The following is a 22,668-nucleotide window of genomic DNA, read 5'->3' as shown; positions in this document are numbered from 1 at the left end:
AGAGGCGTGTAGGGAGTGTGCTGGGGCGGACGGAGAGGCGTGTAGGGAGTGGGCTGGGGCGGACGGAGAGGCGTGTAGGGAGTGGGCTGGGGCGGACGGAGAGGCGTGTAGGGAGTGGGCTGGGGCGGACGGAGAGGCGTGTAGGGAGTGCGCTGGGGTGGACGGAGAGGCGTGTAGGGAGTGGGCTGGGGTGGACGGAGAGGCGTGTAGGGAGTGCGCTGGGATGGACGGAGAGGTGTGTAGGGAGTGTGCTGGGGTGGACGGAGAGGCGTGTAGGGAGTATGCTGGGCGGACGGAGAGGCGTGTAGGGAGTGGGCTGGGGTGGACGGAGAGGCGTGTAGGGAGTGCGCTGGGGTGGATGGAGAGGCGTGTAGGGAGTGCGCTGGGGTGGACGGAGAGGCGTGTAGGGAGTGGGCTGGGGTGGACGGAGAGGCGTGTAGGGAGTGCGCTGGGGTGGACGGAGAGGCGTGTAGGGAGTGGGCTGGGGTGGATGGAGAGGCGTGTAGGGAGTGGGCTGGGTGGACGGAGAGGCGTGTAGGGAGTGGGCTGGGGTGGACGGAGAGGCGTGTAGGGAGTGCGCTGGGGTGGACGGAGAGGCGTGTAGGGAGTGTGCTGGGGTGGACGGAGAGGCGTGTAGGGAGTATGCTGGGCGGACGGAGAGGCGTGTAGGGAGTGGGCTGGGGTGGACGGAGAGGCGTGTAGGGAGTGGGCTGGGGTGGACGGAGAGGCGTGTAGGGAGTGCGCTGGGGTGGATGGAGAGGCGTGTAGGGAGTGCGCTGGGGTGGACGGAGAGGCGTGTAGGGAGTGGGCTGGGGTGGACGGAGAGGCGTGTAGGGAGTGGGCTGGGGTGGATGGAGAGGCGTGTAGGGAGTGGGCTGGGTGGACGGAGAGGCGTGTAGGGAGTGGGCTGGGGTGGATGGAGAGGCGTATAGGGAGTATGCTGGGCGGACGGAGAGGCGTGTAGGGAGTATGCTGGGCGGACGGAGAGGCGTGTAGGGAGTGGGCTGGGGTGGACGGAGAGGCGTGTAGGGAGTGGGCTGGGGCGGACGGAGAGGCGTGTAGGGAGTGTGCTGGGGTGGACGGAGAGGTGTGTAGGGAGTATGCTGGGCGGACGGAGAGGCGTGTAGGGAGTGGGCTGGGGCGGACGGAGAGGCGTGTAGGGAGTGCGCTGGGGCGGACGGAGAGGCGTGTAGGGAGTGGGCTGGGGCGGACGGAGAGGCGTGTAGGGAGTGGGCTGGGGCGGACGGAGAGGCGTGTAGGGAGTGGGCTGGGGCGGACGGAGAGGCGTGTAGGGAGTGCGCTGGGGTGGACGGAGAGGCGTGTAGGGAGTGGGCTGGGGTGGACGGAGAGGCGTGTAGGGAGTGCGCTGGGATGGACGGAGAGGCGTGTAGGGAGTGTGCTGGGGTGGACGGAGAGGCGTGTAGGGAGTATGCTGGGCGGACGGAGAGGCGTGTAGGGAGTGGGCTGGGGTGGACGGAGAGGCGTGTAGGGAGTGCGCTGGGGTGGACGGAGAGGCGTGTAGGGAGTGCGCTGGGGTGGACGGAGAGGCGTGTAGGGAGTGGGCTGGGGTGGACGGAGAGGCGTGTAGGGAGTGCGCTGGGGTGGACGGAGAGGCGTGTAGGGAGTGGGCTGGGGTGGATGGAGAGGCGTGTAGGGAGTGGGCTGGGTGGACGGAGAGGCGTGTAGGGAGTGGGCTGGGGTGGACGGAGAGGCGTGTAGGGAGTGCGCTGGGGTGGACGGAGAGGCGTGTAGGGAGTGCGCTGGGATGGACGGAGAGGCGTGTAGGGAGTGTGCTGGGGTGGACGGAGAGGCGTGTAGGGAGTATGCTGGGCGGACGGAGAGGCGTGTAGGGAGTGGGCTGGGGTGGACGGAGAGGCGTGTAGGGAGTGCGCTGGGGTGGACGGAGAGGCGTGTAGGGAGTGCGCTGGGGTGGACGGAGAGGCGTGTAGGGAGTGGGCTGGGGTGGACGGAGAGGCGTGTAGGGAGTGCGCTGGGGTGGACGGAGAGGCGTGTAGGGAGTGGGCTGGGGTGGATGGAGAGGCGTGTAGGGAGTGGGCTGGGTGGACGGAGAGGCGTGTAGGGAGTGGGCTGGGGTGGACGGAGAGGCGTGTAGGGAGTGCGCTGGGGTGGACGGAGAGGCGTGTAGGGAGTGTGCTGGGGTGGACGGAGAGGCGTGTAGGGAGTATGCTGGGCGGACGGAGAGGCGTGTAGGGAGTATGCTGGGCGGACGGAGAGGCGTGTAGGGAGTGGGCTGGGGTGGACGGAGAGGCGTGTAGGGAGTGCGCTGGGGTGGACGGAGAGGCGTGTAGGGAGTGCGCTGGGGTGGACGGAGAGGCGTGTAGGGAGTGCGCTGGGGTGGACGGAGAGGCGTGTAGGGAGTGGGCTGGGGTGGACGGAGAGGCGTGTAGGGAGTGGGCTGGGGTGGATGGAGAGGCGTGTAGGGAGTGGGCTGGGTGGACGGAGAGGCGTGTAGGGAGTGGGCTGGGGTGGATGGAGAGGCGTATAGGGAGTGCGCTGGGGTGGATGGAGAGGCGTATAGGGAGTGCGCTGGGGGGGTACACCGAGGGGTGTGCTGGGAGGAACGGGGCATCCTGAAGAGCACAGCGGTGTCCCGCACAGCCTCCGGGGCTGGCAGCGGAGGATGTGCGTGCTGCGGGACAAAGGAGCTGGCAGCCCAGCCCAGGGCGCTCCCGGCCAGCCCCGCAGCGGGATGGCGGCCGGTGTCCGGGGAGTGGGGGGAGGCGGGCTCACCAGCAGCCAGAGCAGGAGGAGGCCCCCGTGGGGCACGGGACGGGGCTCCGCTGAGCACCACATGGTTCCGATGCGGCTCAGGCGCCAGCTGCTCCCATGGGCGTCGCGGATGCCGCTGGTGACGGCGTGCGGCGGGTCGGTGCCGAGAGCGGAACTTGCTGCGGCGGGTCGGTGCCCGGGGCAGGGCAGCCCGAGCGCGCGGCCGCCTGGGGAATCCGGCCACGGGGACTAGGTAGATCCTGCTTCCTGGAGCTCAGCCTCCGCGGCGGGAGGAGGAGCCGCTCGGGCGGGGCTGGAGCCTCCGCGAGCAGGTGCAGCAGGAAAGGACGCGCTGGGCTGGGGGGCCAGGCCCACGTGCTACCCCGGGACAGACACAGACAGACACCACCCCCCCCACTCTTTGCCCTTCCCCTTGGTATAACTTTTTGGGGGGGGCGGGGTGTTAGATCAAGGGAGACAATCCGCTGTTTTTGCTGCTCTCTAACGTTATTTATCTGAGTCTGCGGGTACTGCTGGGTCTCCCCACGCCTGCCTTAGACGCTGGCTTGTGTACAGTGTTCAGTGTGTGTATTGTTTATCCCTCTCTTATGCCACTCTTTGCGGGGGTGGGGAAGTCCGGAGGAGGGGAAAGATAACTGGAAATACACCTTTTAGTTTGGAGGTGGGCTGACAGAAGGGATCATACATTTACATTTACAACAAGAGTATCCAGCATTATAATACTTTGTGCTAACACATTATGGAAGAATGATAAACCCTCATGTTTCAGGGTTTAAACCAATTGCTAACTATTAGGGACCTGGATGACATGAGAACTAATGTCAAGTATCAGGGGGTAGCCGTGTTAGTCTGTATCTACAAAAACAACAAGGAGTCTGGTGGCACCTTAGTCTTTATGAGAACTAATGTGAGAGGCAGATTATTTCAAATCTGTTGCTGTCGGAATTCTTGCACCTCCTTCTGAAGCCTCCGGTGCTGGCCTCTGTCAGGCTGGGTCTACACTACCCGCCTGAATCGGCGGGTAGAAATCGACCTCTCGGGGATCGATTTATCGCGTCCCGTCGGGACGCGACAATCGATCCCCGAATCGACGCTCTTACTCCACCAGCGGAGGTGGGAGTAAGCGCCGTCGACGGGAAGCCGCAGAGGTCGATTTTGCCGCCGTCCTCACAGCGGGGTAAGTCGGCTGCGATACGTCGAATTCAGCTACGCTATTCGCGTAGCTGAATTTGCGTATCTTAAATCGACCCCCCCCGTAGTGTAGATGTAGCCTCAGATACTGGATTCGCTGGACCTGGGGTCTTGATCCCGTCTGGCAATTCCCATGTTACTATGTCAGCCTTCAGGTTTTCTGGATTTTATTCTTCTATAGACTTCTCATGTCAAGTCTGGCATATCATTTAACTTTGCTGTGCCCCAGGAACCCATCATCAAACTGGAATAAGTTGTAAGGCTTCATCAATTAATGCTAGTAAAGTGCTTTGAGAACATTTGTCACGTATCTATAGAAGTGCACATTTTATTAGTTATTAACCATAATCACAGAATCATAGAAATTACAATAAAAAAGACATTGCATGGGCTGAAGTCATTGGTACATTTTATTATGATTAATTATTATATATCTGCATTATGCTAGAGCATATAGTATGTTAGGCACACACATAGGAAGGCACAGTAGCTGCCATGAACAACTCATATAAAGCATATTATTGTTTTTACTTATGCTTTCAAACCTGAACTTGAACAAAACATATGGCAGGACAGTGTCAATTAAATTGCCATTGCCATGTTCTAATAATGGAGTTAAAATGATTGTTTAATATGTGTTTCTATCACATTGTAATTAAGAGCTGTATTAGATAATGGAGTTCAATGTCATCTGTCATTTAGGTAGACCAATAGAAATGCATGGCACTTTACAGGCTTGTGGGCTTCCTGCCCTAACCAAACTACAGTTTAAGGCCTTGGTCCTAATCAGTAGGTATGTGGAGCCCTTAATGCAAGACTGAAGGGACCTTAAGTAGTATGTAAGGCAATGTGTGGTTCCTCTACATTTTGTTGAATTTTAGCCTTAAAGGATATGGCCCCTATCCTGCACTCATCGAAGCAAATCCCCACTGGCTTCAATATTAGCAGGATTTGGCAAATACTGCTTCCCAACATCCGAAGTATTGCACTTGATCTTAACCAAAAGGCTACTACATACAAGTTCTGTCCTTGAAAACATTTGTATCTGGTTGGGAAGGACACAATGTATAGGATGACAACTATGCCTTCTTCGCATACCACAAATGCTTGTCTCTTTAAAAATTCAAAACTGAAAATTCAACTTATACCATTAGTTTGCTTTTTAATGATGCAAAACAAAAGCCTGAAAGGGTTTGTTTGTTTTTCCCCCCCTCAAAAAGGGGCATTGGGAGAGGAGGACTGCTTTTTACATAGAGCAGGGGTTCTCAAATTTCATTGCACCGCGGCCCCCTTCTGACAACAAAAATTACTTCACAACCCCAGGAGGGAGGACTGAAGCCTGAGCCAAAGCCTGATCCCCATTACCCTGAGCGGGAAGGCCAAAGCCGAAGCCCAAGGGCTTCAACCCCAGCAGGGAGCCTGTAACCTGAGCCCCGCTGCCCAGGGCTGAAGCCCTCAGACTTTGGCCCCGGGTGGTGAGGCTCGGGCTTTGGCTCTGGCCCCGGGCCCCAGCAAGTCTCAGCCAGCCCTGGCAACCCCATTAAAATGGGGTCGTGACCCACCTTGGGGTCCTGACCCACAGTTTGAGAACTGCTGCACTGGAGATTCAGATTGTGTCCAATGTGTTTATCCTGAAAGACTCTCTGGACAACAGGAGAAACTGTAGATGGATGATAGAGTTATCATGCAAGTGAAAGCTGATTAACTGACAGGGGCAGTGACTCTTATTCAGGCTGTTTAAATCTTTATTTTTGATAATACATTCAACTCTAACACCTAACAAAATACTTGGGGCAGAAAAAACTGTCTGTTAAATATTCAACATCCTCTCCCCTTCTATTAAAGACTGAAAAATCTCTTGGTCCACAATCTGGTATGCCCAAGGAGCCCTCCAGCAAAACCAGAAAAGATTGACCATGACAGCCTTAATTGATATTTATAATGTAAAAAACAAGCAGAACATAACCCTTTTTGAAATAAATCGTCCAGGCAGCAGAAGAAGAAGATGATTGATGATGCTTACAAGCAATTTCTTTCTCTTTGCAGGTTACAGTCAAAGCACCCAAGGAACTGGATTCTGCTAGAATCAATATCAGGCTGGTTATCTACTGAAAAAGATAGTTTGGCATCTTCGCTTAATGTAATAAAAACCTCACATACTTGTTTGTTTATTCTGCTGTGTTTGAAGTCACAGGTATTATTCTTTCTGCATGATGACTGGAGTTAGAATGTACTAGTAGCTTCCATTGGGTATATTATCATTCACTTCATGGGTTGCCAAGTGGTGTTAAACAGCTGTTCTATTCCACTCAGTAGGTGACCAGATTCATGTCCACATTTGTAATTCACTTTAGGATCAATCATGATGAAAAGCACAATGTAGATGTATTGTTATTAAACTATATACACCATTAAACTCCTGGGGGAATTCTGCACCAAAAAAATTAAAATTCTGTGTACAATATTTTAAAATGCTGCATATTTTATTTGTCATAATAATGCAATATAATCATGCTGGTTTCAATTATTTAGTTAATTTATTTAAACTACAATACAATGGATGGAGAATGGGAGTGGGGAGTGTTGGAGGAAATCCCCAACCCCCCTTGCCTAATAGTAATGTAGCTAGATTTGATCCTTTATTTCTAGTTATTAGTCAACAAATATATGCAGCCATATGCTCAGTGTTATATCATAGGTAAGGCTATGTTTTAGTCATGGGTATTTTTAGTAAAAGTCATGGCAGGTCACGGGCAGTAAACAAAAATTCACAGCCCATGACCTGTCCATGACTTGTATTATATACCTCTGCTAAATCTTGGGGGGAGGGGGATGGCCCGGGGGGTGCCATGGGTGCTCAGGGGGGCAGCCCAGGGGACGCCGCCCAGGGGACGCCATGGCTGCTGGCAAGGGGGCGGCCCGAGGGTGCGCAGCCAAGGACCACCGCTGGTGCTGGGGGGAAGCTGGCAGGCTCCCTACCTGGCTCCGTGCCTCCCTGGAAATGGCGACATCCCCCTCCTTCAGCTCCTTGGTGGAGGCGTGGCCAGGCAGCTCTGCACGCTGCCTCCGTCCCGAACGCTGGCTCCGCAGCTCCCATTGGCTGGGAGGAGAATGTTGTCACTTCCAGGGAGCCCCCAAGGTAAGCACCGCCCAGAGCCCTCACCCCATCCCATGCCTAAACCCCCTGCTCTCTCCCACACCCAAACTCCTGCTGTTGCGGAGGGGAGGGAGGCACAGTGGCCCGAGACTGTCCCAGCAGCGGCTGGTGTGACTTGCCCAGGGACTGCCTGAGCTGCTCAGGTGACCCCAGGGCCAGGCTCACCAACTGCTGCAGAAGTCACGGAATCCATGACCTCTGTGACAAACTCCCAGCCTTAATCAAAGGCAACTGAGGAACAAGAGAGGGCTGGGGAATCAAACTCATAATTTATATTGGCTACTGACCATCTCCAGAGTGGTCAGTGGCGAACAGTTCATGGAGCACATTTCGATAGGAAGCTTTTTCAGTCCAAAAATGTAGACCAGTTCTAGTCACTAAAGCACCATAAGCATTTATAAGGCCATACTGTCCTTTACACCACTCTGGCAATGTAAAGGAGCCTTAAAACTTTGACACCTGTTTTATACTCCTGGGGGAATTCACAAAGACAATAGAAACAATTTACTAAGAAGGCAGGCTGCTACATTATAAGAACATAAGAAAGGCCGTACCGGGTCAGACCAAAGGTCCATCTAGCACAGTATCCACAATGCCAGGTGCCTCAGAGGGAGTGAACCTAATAGGCAATGATCAAGTGATCTCTCTCCTGCCATCCATCTCCATCCTCTGACAGACAGAGGCTAGGGACACCATTCCTTACCCGTCCTGGCTAACAGCCATTAATAGACTTAACCACCATGAATTTATCCAGTTCTCTTTTAAACTCTGTTATAGTCCTAGCCTTCACAACCTTCTCAGGTAAGGAGTTCCACAAGTTGACTATGCGCTGCGTGAAGAAGAACTTCCTTTTATTTGTTTTAAACCTGCTGCCTATTAATTTCATTTGATGACCCCTAGTTCTTGTATTATGGGAATAAGTAAATAACTTTTCCTTATCCACTTTCTCCACATCACTCATGATTTTATATACCTCAATCATATCCCCCCTTAGTCTCCTCTTTTCCAAGCTGAAGAGTCCTAGCCTCTTTAATCTCTCCTCATATGGGACCCGTTCCAAACCCTTAATCATTTTAGTTGCCCTTTTCTGAACCTTTTCTAGTGCCAGTATATCTTTTTTGAGATGAGACGACCACATCTGTACGCAGTATTCGAGATGAGGACGTACCATCCATTTATATAAGGGCAATAATATATTCTGCTCTTCCTGAGGGGACAGAGCCTGCCCCATGCCTAACTCCTCAGAAACACTGCGAAGCTCTGCCCCTCCATGCCAAGTGTGCTGCAATAGTGAACAAGAGGGACAGAATGTCTCTCTCACATGGCTACCGCTCTTCCCCATGATTTATGTCTCTACCGGCTACTCCAGGTGCCTGAACCAACCTTCTTACGCTGCCAGGGAGAAGTGCATAACTGCTCTTGCAGCTTCCCTTTGCTTCCCCATAAGAAGTCATTTTTCTGCAGGGAAGCATAGAAATCTGCAGGGGACATGAATTCTGCACATGCGCAGCAACACAAAATTCCCCCAAGAGTATATTACAATGTGGCAGGATGGGATGTAACAAAGAGTTTTAAATCATAAGCTACTCCGTTAGTTGGAATGAGGGGACACTAAAAATGTGGAAAATGAAGAGTACTGAGATTATGGCTGATATAAATGTACCATCCATTTTATTTTACAGATGTAATAAATTATACAAAGGTGACACCTCTCCCCTCCCCCGCCTACAACGCAAACCCCTCAGGGCTCATTTGTGTACCGCTCTTTCCTATGTGCCTGTCCGCACAGCGAGGCTTTTGTACCAGGCCCACCATTCTTCCACGTGCTTGTCTAAAGCCCGGCACACTCCGCGCCCTCGGAGACTCGTGATCAGCCTGCTGCGCAACTTCCCGTGTCGCTGGGTGACCCCGCGCCTCCCGGGGAGCACTGAAGATGGTGGCAGGCCCCGCCCCCCGGAACTCGCAGCCCGGCTCTAGGACGCAGGACGGGGAGCTCTGGGCGAGCCGCGCTGTAACAGCGGGGAAGCGGGCGCCTCTGCGAGGGGCCCTGGCTTAGCTCGCGCCCAGGCCGGAGAACCCACGTGACCCAGGCGGCTTCCCGGGATCCCCTGCACTTGCCCCGGAAGCGGAAGTGTGCAAACTGGGAGGTGAGAGGGTTGGGAGCGCAGGTGCCGCTAGCGCGCAGGGGTTTCGCCTCGTCCTTTGCCGGCCATGGCGCGGATCTCGCGCACGCTGCTCATCTTCGGCGGGTTCGTGGCCGTGGTGGGGGCGGCGTTTTACCCCATCTACTTCCGGCCGCTGCTGCAGGTGGAGCAATACAGTGAGTACGGACCCCGCCCCGCTCGCCTCACGTGACGTGATCCCCGCTCTCCGCGCCCCTCTGCTGACCCTCCCCTGTACGCCCCCGCTTTCTGTGCATCGCTCTGGCGGCCCCTTCCTCCGGTCTGTGCCCTGAGCTGTTGAGCCCGTGGACGTTTCTCCTGTAGGGTGTCATGTGTCCATCCCGTGACCCCTGTCCTCCCGGGACCGTCACGGGCCCCAGTGAGCAACATCTCCTTCGGGCATGCCCTACCCAGCTCCCCTCCCTGGATACTCCCTAGGACTCATCCTCTCGCCCATCGCAACACCCTCTCTATGCCGTACAACAGGTGCTTCATTTACCCTTTGAGTTATCCCTCCCTGACTCTCCTGATCACGAGTTATTTCCCCCACGAACCCCTCCTGTGTTCCCCTCATCCTCTTGGCTGTCGCAGGGATTCAGATTTTCCTTGCTATTTTTAGCTAGCCTATAAATATATACATGTTGAAATCCTGACACAGCACCATTACTCCCTCCCAGAATAAACGTCCCTAACCTGACAACTGACACCTCCCTGCTGTCACCTGTTCTATATTTTCAGTAACCACTTAGCAAGAAACATCCAGGAGAGGCGTTCTCTTCTTCCAAATGAAGTACTTTGAAGAAAAGGTTTCATCGTGATGGTTTCCATGGGTTATTATTGTGGCTGCAGTCAGTTAGCTTGGCAGTCCATCTCTAATTTACCTACCGTCATGATGGATATAGGATGTTTTAGAACCACTAATCCTAGCATCACTGCCCCAAAGAATTCTGTCCATGCTGCATACTGAATGGTCTCTTGGAAATACTGTTCTTTAAGACATCTGACTTTAGCAGTAGCGTGGTGATTTTTCCCCCCCACCTTACTTTTACATTGTAAACTGTAGAGTGAGCATGGGTTTTGTATCCATAACACTTGCTAGTTTGCTTGCAAGAGCCTCCCATGGTGTCTGGAATACATTTTTTGTAAAAAAACTCACTTAACACAAGCTAATATTTTCACTATTCTTCCCTATTTCTCGTCTCTATCTCAGATAAAGATAACTTGTGGCAGATCAGGGAATAAATGCTCCTAATGTATGCTACCTGTTGTTTCACACCATATAAAACAACCAGTCTTTGCTATAGAAATATGTTTGAATAACCCCTTCTTTTATCATTTGCTTGCAGTATCCCATTGTTATAGAAAAGGGAGTTTAGGCAAACCTTTTACAGTGGAAAATAGTTTCGAGTTGTTTAATATGGTTCTATCACTCAAAATAGGCTTATTAATGATCCATTACACAGTATATATGTGCATGTGTGTATATGTACAATATAGAAGGAAGTATGGACTGATGGCCTGAGCACAGCTGGAATCCAGAAACTCTAGATTTTGAATCCTGGCTGTATTGCTGTGTTCCATTTTCTATTGTGAACAAAAATAAGGCAGGGGAAGACACAGGAACACTTGTTGTACCTCCAGTGCCTAAAACGCCTTTATTTTAAAAAAATGCCTAAACTTCAAGTTGATGGTTTCCCATTACTTAAATCTCTCACATCCATGCAGTTGTAATTACTTTTTCAAGTTCCCAAAATGTACTGTCCTCTCACAGAAACAACTACGGATATGGACCTATATCTAAAGAGTCTGAGTTTGATGTGACAGTGAATGGGGGAATCAAGAGAAGGGGAAAGGAAAGGTCAATGCCAATTACGTACAGTTATGCGTAGTGACTGTCCAGTTTGGCCAATGTACATAGCAGAGGGGCATTGCTGGCATATGATGGCATATATAACATTGGCGGACGTGCAGGTGAATGAGCTGGTGATGTTGTAGCTGATCTGGTTAGGTCCTGTGATCAGCTCACTACGCAAGAGGATAAATGGACACAAGTCAGATATAAGGAATGGCAATATACAAAAACCTGTAGGAGAACACTTCAACCTCCCTGGCCACACAATAGCAGATGTAAAGGTAGCCATCTTACAGCAAAAAAACTTCAGGACCAGACTCCAAAGAGAAACTGCTGAGCTCCAGTTCATTTGCAAATTTGACACCATCAGATCAGAATTAACCAAAGACTGTGAATGGCTATCCAACTACAGAAGCAGTTTCTCCTCCCTTGGTGTTCACACCTCAACTGCTAGCAGAGCACCTCACCCTCCCTGATTGAACTAACCTCGTTATCTCCATACTGATTTATACCTGCCTCTGGAGATTTCCATTACTTGCATCTGAAGAAGTGAGGTTCTTACCCACGAAAGCTTATGCTCCCAATACTTCTGTTAGTCTTAAAGGTGCCACAGGACCCTCTGTTGCTTTTTACAGATTCAGACTAACACGGCTACCCCTCTGATACTAATTGGTAAGCACCTACAGTCTGTTAGGGAAGCTCCACTTCCTCAAACTGAAGCTTTCCACAAAGATACAGTTTCTGTTCTATTTCCCATCAAAAACTGATCATTCTTCTCTATATCCTGTTCCTCCTTACAATGCAGTTTAAATATAAATTACACACAAAACAGTATGCTAAAAGAACATCATTAAGGTTACAAAGTCAAGCACTCAAAAGTTTGGAAATTCCAGAATTAAGGTTGCCTGTGCAATCTTAATTCACTCCCCCTTGTCAATAGACTGTATCAAAATGTATATCTCCCAGCTCCTCATCTGATTCTAGTGACATTTCCCTCCCCTCTCCCCCCACAGCTCCCAGCCTGCTCCTTCCATAGGTCTGTCTCATTAGTTCCAATTTCTAGTCTCTTTGGCCAACAAGGGCCAATCTCCTCCTCCAACTCTGTCACAGTTTCTCTCCCTCCCTCCTGGGGAGGGAGGAAGCCTGAGGCAGACTCCTGGAAGGGAACTTTTCAACTCAAATGGTTAAAGTTAAAAGCTATTGCAAACAGATTCTTCTGTTGGGAAGTGTCAGGGAAACTTAATGATGTTTAGTGCTATCAGCCCTGTCTATAAGAAGATGCATTATTATAATATCATATTACAATAGCACTCAAAATGTGCTAACCACACTCCCATTTTGTAAAAACGGCCATACTGGGTCAGACCAATGTTCCATCTAGCCCAGTATCTTGTTTTTCCAACAGTGATCGGTGCCAGATGCTTCAGAGGGAATGAACAGAACAGGGCAATTATCAAGTTATCCATCCCATTGTCCAGTCCCAGATCCTGGCATTTGGATGTTTAGAGACATTCGGAGTATGGGGTTGTGTCCAGATCATCTTGGCTAACAGCCATCAGTGGACCTATCCTTCATGAGAATCAGATTGCTTTTTGAACCCAGTTATACTTTTGGCCTTCACAAGATCCCATGGCAGTGAGTTCCACAGGTTGACTGTGTGCTGTGTGAAGAAGTACTTCCTTTTTGTTTTAAACTCGTCCGCCTATTAATTTCAGTGGGTGACCCTTGGTTCTTGTGTTATGTGAAGGGATAAATAACACTTCCATATTCATTTTCTCCACACCATTCATGATTTTATAGATCTCTATCATATTCTCCCTTTAGTAGTCTCTTTTCTAAGGTGAACAGTTCCAGTCTTTTTTTTTAATTTCACCTCATATGGAAGTTGTTCCATATACCTAATCATTTTTGTTGCCCTTTTCTGTACCATTTACAATTCTAACATCTTTTGTGAGATGGGGCGACCAGATCTGCAGGCAGTATTCAAGGTGTGGGTGTACCATGTATTTATATGGTGGCATGATATTTTCTGTTTTATTATCTATCCCTTTTCTGACGGTGTCTAACATTCTATTAGCTTTTTTGTCTGCCGCTGCACATTGAACAGATGTTTTCAGAAAACTATCCACAATTACTCCAAGATCACCCTCTTGAGTGATAACTAATTTAGATCCCATCATTTTGTATGTATAGTTTTTCCAATGTGCATTATTTTGCACTTATCAGTGTTGGATTTTATCTGCCATTAAGGTGTTGTGTACCCTAAAATCACCTTTTGGCAATAGCTGACACTATATTATAGAAACACAGGTACTCCTTCCTTTCACATTATCTCTTTTTGGTCTGGTTATATATCCAAAAATTGTCTTGCTGTTTATTGGTGTAAGATGCAAGCTTTCATCCTGTGTGATTATTATATTTTTGCTGAGCAGACTGCTGTTCACCAGCATATCAGACTATCCCATGCAGATTTTTTTTTTTTTTGCTGGCTTTCTGATTCATAGCATTTTGTTAGCTATGGTGTTTCTTTTCTGTGTGATTTTACTGTTTGTTGTGTTTACCAGGGAAGGACCAGGCAACAAATCGATCTGGTATTGTTCAAGAGGATGTTCAGCCTCCAGGTATATCCAGTTTGTATTTCTGTGTTTATGCATTTAATAAAACACTCATAGAATACTATAATTTCAGCATTTAAATAGACTTTAAAAGCAAGTATGTTAAATGAAATACTCTGCCCATTTACTTACTCAGTGTTCTTTTTAAAAAAAAAAAAAAATAAAGCTTGTAATATGTGACTTAGTGCTAAACAGTTTTCTGTCTGTGACGGGATCCCAGAGGTGCAGCCTGGGACTGTGGGACCGCTGTGCTCCCTTAACTTTCCAGCCTGGGCTGTCTCTCACAATGCTTTGCTAGTTACAAGCAGCAAACCCCTCCTGGGGCTGTTATCACTCAGAACAACCATAAGTGGAGCCTCACACCCAGCTAGTTTGCATGAATTCTCCCAGAGTCACTCATGAATCATACAGAGAAAGGCACGAGCCAAATCTCCCCAGGTCCCAGCCTTGTACCTCAGGAATATACCATCTTGCACTGCTCAAGACGAGCAGTGCAAGTTTATTAATTGGTTCACCACTTAATCAATGGAAGGTGGATATACACCAGCCTTTGTGAACCTGAGCAGATTTACCAAACACTTCAGGCAAACTCACTTATAAAGATAAACTGTAAAACGAGTTTATTGATTACAGAAAGTCAGAGTGGTTACCAAAATAAAATAAAATATAAGCACGCAGCCTAAACTCTCAACCCTATTAGACTGGACAACATCTAGATTAAACAGTTTTTTCTCACCTCACTGGATATTGCAGATCATAGTTCGCAGGTTTCACCCTTGAAATCTGGGCCAGTCTCCTCTGTTGGAGTCTTCAGTCTTCTGAGTGTCCTTGTTGCTTGCAACGTAGGTTGGGGGAGGAGCAAAGGCAAAGCATTGGGCCCCTGTGTTCTGTTTTATACTCTTATGTTCTCCAAACACATGGATGGACTAAGTCAAGGCATGTCTGGTGGACATTGCTGAGTCACCACTAGGTAAGGTTGAGCAATTCCCCTGGTGAGGCCTTGTGCAAGTAAGTCATTGAATTGTAACCTGTTGATGATTGTTTGACATCCGCCCAGGCCTTGGTTAGCTCCCTTGTCCTTGTCTGTGGGGATCTAATATCTGGGCAATTCCCCAACTCACAGCATATCTTAGTGACAACCATACAACACAATTTCATAACTTCATATGCATTAATGATATACATATTTGGATAGGTTATGGATCTGCTGAAAGCCATTGTTCTTTCCCCTGATACCTCACATGGCATGCTTTATATGCAATATCACAATTATATACAAATAATGAATATGGGGGTTACAGGGCGCTCACCTGGGGTGTAGAGTGTCACATTGTCGTGGCACAGAAATTTCACCAATTTAACTAACTTGGTCTTGAAATTAATTTAGTTAAATTGGTGCAACCCCTTTGTGTGGACTTATGTCACTTTTAAACCAGTTTCAGAGCATCTATGCAGAGGGGTTGTACAGATTAAACTATAGATTTCTAAACCAATTACAATTGATGCAGCTTCTATGTGTAGTCTGGGCTTTACTGTAAAAATATACATTTGCACTCCCCATTGCTGAATAGAAGCTCTAACCAAGAAACTATGTAGAATCCTTATTGAGGTTGCAGAAACAAACCATCCCGATGTGTAGAAAGAATAGTGAATATGGCAGATGACCAGCTTGGCTTAACAGTGAAATCCTTGCTGATCTTAAACACAAAAAAGAAGCTTAAAAGAAGTGGACAATTGGACAAATGACCAGGGAGGAGTATAAAAATATTGCTCATGCATGCAGGAGTGAAATCAGGAAGGCCAAATCACACTTGGAGTTGCAGCTAGCAAGGATATTAAGAGTAACAAGAAGTGTTTCTTCAGGTGTGTTAGCAACAAGAAGAAGGTCAAGGAATGAGGGAGGCAACCTAGTGACAGAGGATGTGGAAAAAGCTAATGTACTTAATGCTATTTTTTGCCTCTGTCTTCATGAACAAGGTCAGATCACAGACTACTGCACTGGGCAGCACAGTATGGGGAGGAGGTGAGCAGCCCTCCGTGGAGAAAGAAGTGGTGTGATGGGTTGGATCACAGAAACCCCCTTGGGAGCTGCCAACTGATGTGCCAAGACTACTTCTATTCCTGTTTTCCCTGCCAGCTCAGGACTCCAGCACCCTGTCTTGCAGAGCCAGACACTCCCGTCTTCTCCAACACAGACCCAGGGTCTGAATTATTTGCCCCAAAGCTGCAGGTTTACCTGAAAACCGCTCACAGAAGTGTGCTTGTCTTTAGCACTCAGATGCCCAACTCTCAATGGGGTCTAAACCCCAATAAATCCGTTTTACCCTGTATATAACTTATGCAGGGTAAACTCATAAATTGTTTGCCCTCTATAACACTGATAGAGAGAGATGCACAGTAGTTTGCTCCTCCAGGTATTAATACATACTCTGAGTTAATTAATAAGGAAAAAGTGATTTTATTAAATACAGAAAGTAGGATTTAAGGGTTCCAAGTAGTAACAGACAGAACAAAGTAAGTCACCAAGCAAAATAAAATAAAATGCACAAATCTATGTCTAATCAAACTAAATACAGATAAGGTCCTCGCCAGTTCCAGAATGCTCCCTTTTATAGGCTAATCTCCTTTTAGCCTGGGTCCAGCAATCACTCACATCCCCTGTAGTTACTGTCCTTTGTTCCAGTTTCCTTCAAGTATCCTGGGGGGAGTGGAGAGGCTCCTTCTTTAGCCAGCTGAAGACAAAATAGAGGGGTCTCCCAGGGGTTTAAATAGACTTTCTCTTGTGGGTGGAGACCCTCTCCTCACCCTGTGTAGAATCCAGTCACAAAATGGAGATTGGAATCACATGGGCAAGTCACATGCCCATGCATGACTCAGGACTTGCAGGTAGCAGCCATTACCCACATGCTACCTTGAACGTCCTCAGGTAGACTTCTTATGTGGATTGGAGTCTTCCAAGCTCTTTTGTCTGTTAAGTGCTTCCAAGAAGTGACCAAATGTTCTAACTAAGGCTACTTAGAAATCAAGCAATTATACAGCCAATGTTCATAACTTTGAACACACAAATGGTGCCTGCATACAACTAGGATGAACATAACCAGTAGATCATAACCTTTACATAGATATGTTACATGGCATATGTAGCAAAACCCTATTCCAGTTATATCATACATACATTTATGAGCACCCCCCATAAAGCCTTATGGGGTACCCTGTCACAAGTGGTTCAGGACTATTTAGAAAAGCTAGATGAGCACAAGTCCATGGGCCAGATGCATTGCATTCTAGGGTGCTAAAGGAGTTGGCGGATGTGATTGCAAAGCCATTGCCCATTATCTTTGAAAATTCATGGCGATCGGGGGAGGTCCCAGATGACTGGAAAAAGGCTAATGTAGTGACCATCTTTAAAAAAGGGAAGAAGGAGGATCTGGGGAACTACAGGCCAGTCAGCCTCACCTCAGTCCCTGGAAAAATCATGGGGCATGTCCTAAAGGAATAAATTCTGAAGCACTTAGAGGAGAGTGATCAGGAACAGTCAGCATGGATTCACCCAGGGCAAGTCATGTCTGACTAACCTAATAGCCTCCTATGACGAGATAACTGGCTTTGTGGATGAGGGGAAAGCAGTGGATGTGTTATTTGATTTTAGCAGAGCTTTTGATACGGTCTCTCACAGTATTCTTGGCAGCAAATTAAAGTAGTATGGGCTGGATGAATGGACTATAAAGTGGATAGAAAGCTGGCTAGATCATCGGGCTCAATGGGTAGTGATCAATGGCTCCATGTCTAGGTGGCAGACGGTATCAAGCAGAGTGCCCCAAGGGTTGTCCTGGGGCAGGTTGTGTTCAATATCTTCATTAATGATCTAGAGGATGGCGTGGATTGCACCGACAGCAAGTTTGCAGATGACACTAAATTGGGAGGAGTGGTAGATGTGCTGGAGGGTAGGGATAGGATACAGAGGGACCTAGACAAATTAGAGGATTGGGCCAAAAGAAATCTGATGAGGTTCAACAAGGACAAGTGCAGAGTCCTGCACTAGGACAGAAGAATCCCATGCACTGCTACAGACTAGGGACCGAGTGGCTAGGCAGCAGTTCTACAGAAAAGGACCTAGGGGTTACAGTGGATGAGAAGCTGGATATGAGTCAACAGTGTGCACTTGTTGCCAAGAAGGCTAACGGCATTTTGAGCTGTATAAGTAGGAGCATTGCCAGCAGATTGAGGGACGTGAACATTCCCCTCTATCCGGCATTGGTGAGGCCTCATCTGGAGTACTGTGTCCAGTTTTGGGCACCACACTACAAGAAGGATGTGGAAAAATTGGAAAGAGTCCAGTGGAGGGCAACAAAAATGATTAGGGGGCTAGAGCACATGACTTATGAGGAGAGGCTGAGGGAACTGGGATTATTTAGCCTGCAGAAGAGAAGAATGAGGGGGGATTTGATAGCTGCTTTCAACTACCTGAAAAGGGGTTCCAAAGAGGATGGATCTAGACTGTTCTCAGTGGCACCAGGTGACAGAACAAGGAGTAATGGTCTCAAATTGCAGTAAGGGAGATTTAGGTTGGATGTTAGGAAAAACTTTTTCACTAGGAGGGTGGTGAAGCACTGGAATGGGTTACCTAGGGAGATGGTGGAATCTCCTTCCTTAGAGGTTTTTAAGGTCAGGCTTGACAAAGCCCTGGCTGGGATGATTTAGTTGGGGATTGGTCCTGCTTTGAGCAGGGGGTTGGACTAGATGACTTCCTGAGGTCCCTTCCAACCCTGATATTCTGTGATTCTATGAACTGAGCTGCCTGAGCATTTATCGTTTCCAGTGTCTGAAATATTTTGTTGATGACTACTGGTATAATTTCCAGCTAGCTTCTATGGCTTGCTGTGCCAGTGAAAGAGATTCTTGCTGATAGCCCTTATATTTACTTTGCCTATGGGAGGATTAAAGTACTAGCTATTAGCCATTCAAGATTGGCCATTTGTTGTTGCAGACAAGAAGCTATTTGTGTTTCTGAAATAGGCCATATCTATTAAGATGTATTACAGGATTATTTGTTTAATTTTTTTTATAAAAGTCCAAAATCAACTGCAGGGGGATATCGAGTAGGGAGGTGGTATTACTCCTGTATATGGCATCAGTGAGACCATTACTTCAATATTGTATCCACTGTATCCACACTTCAAATAAGATGTTGAAAAATTGAATAGGGTTCAGAAGAGAACTACAAGAATGAGGTGAGGTCGGGAGGACATGCCTTATGGATTGAGGCTAAAGAAGCTCAGTCTATTTATCCAAAAGAAGGTTAAGCAGTGACTTGATCACTGTCTACAAGTGCCTACATGAGAGAGAGAGAGAGAGAGAGAGAGGTCTGATAATAGACAGCTCTATAATCTAGTGGAAAAAGACATAACAGATGGAAGCTAGATAAATTCAAACTAAAAATAAGGTGCAGTTTTTTAACACAGAGAGTAATTAACCATTGGAACAACTAACCTAGATTCTCCATCACTTGAATTCTTTAAATCAAGGCTGGATGTCTTTCTAAATGATATGCTATAGATCAAACAGAAGTTATGCGCTTGATTCAGAAATTACTGTGTGCGGTTCTTTGACCTATTATGCAGGAGGTTAGACGATAATTATAATTGTCCTTTTGGCCTATAACAATCTATAAACTCTTGATGGTGGTGTTTTTTTATTTGATTTGTAGGGTTAAAAGTGTGGTCTGATCCATTTGGAAGGAAATAACAACATTGTCTGTGTACATCACAAGGTGTGCCTGAAGATGGATATGTTCAAAGCAACTACTTTGACTCATACACTAATGAGTGTATTGTTCGGGTGTTGCTGGAGAAGGATTCTCAATATGGTAGTGAGTTCAGTGAATGCTGCTGGTTCTGAAGATTAATACTAAATTTTTCTTTAGAGTTCCGTAGCTACTGGAACAAAATGGACTGACACTGAGATGGCTGAATGATTTTTTCGAGTTTCGAACTGAAACACTTTTTCATACGTTTGAGGGAAGAGAAGAGAATTTGCTATTGGGGTTAATCTGTAGACATTTATAGAATAAATCTGATCAGAATAAATTATGCAGATCATTGTAGTTTACTCCTGTTTGATTACATATGCAAGATGAGTGAACAATGCAGAAAGAATGTAATGTGATATATCTGTAAATCTGTAAACAGTATTAAAATCATGTTTTTATTTAAACTGATGTACATTTTCTCCATTTCATTGTTTATTTTGACCTAATTTCCACTTTTTGTAGGACTCTTTTTTTATTATTAGATCATTGAAGATCTCCTGGTTAAGCCAGGGTGGTCTCTTGCCATACTTCCAATCTTTCCTACGCAGTGGGATAGTTTTGCTCTTGTGCCCTTAATAATGTCTCTCTGAAAAACTGCCAACTGTCTTCAATTGTTTTTCCCCTTAGACTTGCTTCCCATGGGATCTTACCTACCAGCTCCCTGAGTTTGCTAGAGTCTGCCTTCTTGAAATCCATTGTCTTTATTTTGCTGTTCTCCCTCCTACCATTCCTTAGAATCATGAACTCTATCATTTCATGATCACTTTCACCCCAGTTTCCTTCCACTTTCAAACGCTCAACTAGCACACTCCTAAGTCTGGATTTGCTCTGAAGCCCCTGGCATAACCTAGTCCTTGGAGGCCTGTCACTGGTTGCCTGTGGGCTGTATCACTGCCAAGGTTACATGCTAAAAGGTTACTTGCTCTGAGTCCGAGGCCTGACATGCCCTATCCCTTATATCAGGACTTGTGAGGTGGTCCTCAGAAAGTAGCCTTATGGTTGTCTTCACCAGTTCCTGTCCTGGGGGAATCCTCTGGCCAAATCTGGGGCTTTTAGAGCTCCTGTATGCTTCTCTGGCGGTCTTATTCATGTACAGGAGCTGGGATCAGGCTTTCACCTCATATATGAATCGGTGTTGCTGACAGCAGCTTTGCTCTATTACGTGGCACTGTCACTATGCTGCTATTTGAGTCTTGGGTAGAAAACCAAGAATCTAGTTTAATAAACTTGAGGTTGGAAAATTTCACACCAATTCAGGTATGTGTCTCAACAAAGTAAGATGGGGGGGGGAGGCGGGAGAGGGAGTTGGTTCTACCTAATACAAAAGTCATATTGATCTATTTAAAGAAAACATTCCAATCAAGTTGCTTCTGTTTAAAAACTGAACTAAAATACTTCTTAGCTATATCTGTTGTTCATAGCTTTAATCACTCACAGAGTAAATGTGTAGATTTAAACATGGATGCATGCACTGTAGAACAAAATATTTGGAAACCATTTCTGAAGGACAGCATTTCTTCAAGTGCTGACATCAAAACCAGGGTAAAGAATGTGCAGTATTTCCACCTGTTACGTGGTCATTAAATCACTAACCCTTACAGGATAAATGGTGTGTGGGGCAGAGAGTTATGTAAAACTGTGAAAGAGCTGATTGAAATACATGATCTGTAGTTGAGAGACATAAGTTCTAGTCCTGGCTCTGCCACTAATCTAGTTGGTGGTGGGCAACTCCCTTATGTCCTGATCAGACCTGGAAATCCATGAGTTCAGATGCCCACACTCATGTGGGGCTAAGGTGTCTGTGCTAGCGTACGCTGATGCAAAATTTACCTCCATTTTCTTGTGAAAATTGGTTAAGGAGCATTTTGAAAGTGTACAAGGTTTTATAAGTACTGTTTTAAATTTAAGATTACATATCCATTGTTTTTGACTTTGAAGATCTTAAACAGTTATTGATATCCTTTATATTTAAAAAAAAAACATAACTTCAGCTCACGTGTAAGTTAATAAGCAGAATATACAAATAGGAAACAATGAGATTTTGTATTTAGTTTGTATGTTAAGTTTCAGAGTAGCAGCAGTGTTAGTCTGTATCCGCAAAAAGAACAGGAGTACTTGTGGCACCTTAGAGACTAACAAATTTATTAGAGCATAAGCTTTCGTGGACTACAGCCCACTTCTTCGGATGCATATAGAGTGGAATAAATATTGAGGAGCTATATATACACACATACAGAGAGCATAAACGGGTGGGAGTTGTCTTACCAACTCTGAGAGGCCAATTAAGTAAGAGGAGAAAAAAAAATGGCTCAGCCATTCCCAGTCCTTATTCAATCCTGAGTTGATTGTGTCTAGTTTGCATATCCATTCCAGCTCAGCAGTCTCCCTCTGCCATGTACATTGGCCAAACCGGACAGTCTCTACGCAAAAGAATTAATGGACACAAATCTGACATCAGGAATCATAATACTCAAAAACCAGTGGGAGAACACTTTAACCTGTCTGGTCATTCAATGACAGACCTGCGGGTGGCTATATTACAACAGAAAAACTTCAAAAACAGACTCCAATGAGAGACTGCTGAGCTTGAATTGATATGCAAACTAGACACAATCAACTCAGGATTGAATAAGGACTGGGAATGGCTGAGCCATTACAAACATTGAATCTATCTCCCCTTGTAAGTATTCTCACACTTCTTATCAAACTGTCTGTACTGGGCTATCTTGATTATCACTTCAAAAGTTTTTTTTCCTCTTACTTAATTGGCCTCTCAGAGTTGGTAAGACAACTCCCACCTGTTTATGCTCTCTGTATGTGTGTATATATATCTCCTCAATATGCACTCTATATGCATCCGAAGAAGTGGGCTGTAGTCCACGAAAGCTTATGCTCTAATAAATTTGTTAGTCTCTAAGGTGCCACAAGTACTCCTGTTCTTTTTGTCATAGAAGATGTTGGTGATCTGATATACGTCATATGCATATGTTTGTTAAGAAAGAGCGAACATATCTCCCGCCAGGGTTTGCCGATACTTTTGAGTGGCCTCCAAAGGAGGGTTACAGCAGGTAAGTCCGCCTGTTAGAATCAGTTGTAAGGAACATATTACACTACTTCTCCAAGAGTTGCTA

The 22,668-nt window shown here is 47.0% G+C and overlaps 2 protein-coding genes across 5 annotated transcripts in view; one reads left to right on the top strand and one right to left on the bottom strand.

The window, feature by feature from the left end:
- SEL1L3 (SEL1L family member 3) overlaps positions 1 to 2,886 on the bottom strand; it is a 69,704-nt gene extending 66,818 nt beyond the window's left edge. The window contains exon 1 of the mRNA XM_005303465.4: positions 2,752 to 2,886. Coding sequence (XP_005303522.2) covers positions 2,752 to 2,814 — 63 coding nt within the window. The 5' untranslated portion in view covers positions 2,815 to 2,886. The remainder of the gene's footprint in view (positions 1 to 2,751) is intronic.
- Positions 2,887 to 8,846: 5,960 nt separating this feature from the next.
- On the top strand, positions 8,847 to 19,945 carry SMIM20 (small integral membrane protein 20). Of its 4 annotated transcripts, XR_010601530.1 has the most exons (5): positions 8,847 to 9,419; positions 12,519 to 12,748; positions 13,678 to 13,734; positions 15,706 to 15,751; positions 19,436 to 19,945. XR_010601530.1 is itself a non-coding variant. In XM_065597014.1 (4 exons), exons 1-4 carry the CDS (start codon positions 9,311 to 9,313, stop codon positions 19,452 to 19,454), a joined length of 231 nt encoding a protein of 76 aa, XP_065453086.1. In that variant the 5' UTR covers positions 8,892 to 9,310; the 3' UTR covers positions 19,455 to 19,945. The 4 variants fall into 4 exon arrangements, 2 of the variants coding, with proteins under 2 accessions (XP_065453086.1, XP_005303523.1); XR_006175676.2 differs by lacking the exon at positions 15,706 to 15,751; XM_065597014.1 differs by lacking the exon at positions 12,519 to 12,748 and having other exon boundaries at positions 8,892 to 9,419.
- Positions 19,946 to 22,668: the final 2,723 nt, after the last annotated feature.

Source organism: Chrysemys picta, chromosome 5, assembly GCF_011386835.1.
Source record: "Chrysemys picta bellii isolate R12L10 chromosome 5, ASM1138683v2, whole genome shotgun sequence".
Lineage (NCBI taxonomy): Eukaryota > Metazoa > Chordata > Testudines > Emydidae > Chrysemys > Chrysemys picta.
The sequence above is the reverse complement of the archived record's forward strand: the minus strand, read 5'-3'. Positions and strand labels throughout refer to the sequence as shown.

Excerpts from the sequence above, each read along its gene's own strand:
- SMIM20 (XM_065597014.1), top strand. The coding sequence starts at position 9,311 with ATGGCGCGGATCTCGCGCACGCTGCTCATCTTCGGCGGGTTCGTGGCC. Across the intron at positions 9,420-13,677 it reads GCTGCAGGTGGAGCAATACA|GGAAGGACCAGGCAACAAAT; the intron begins GTGAGTACGGAC and ends TGTGTTTACCAG. Across the intron at positions 13,735-15,705 it reads AGAGGATGTTCAGCCTCCAG|GTCAGATCACAGACTACTGC; the intron begins GTATATCCAGTT and ends TTCATGAACAAG.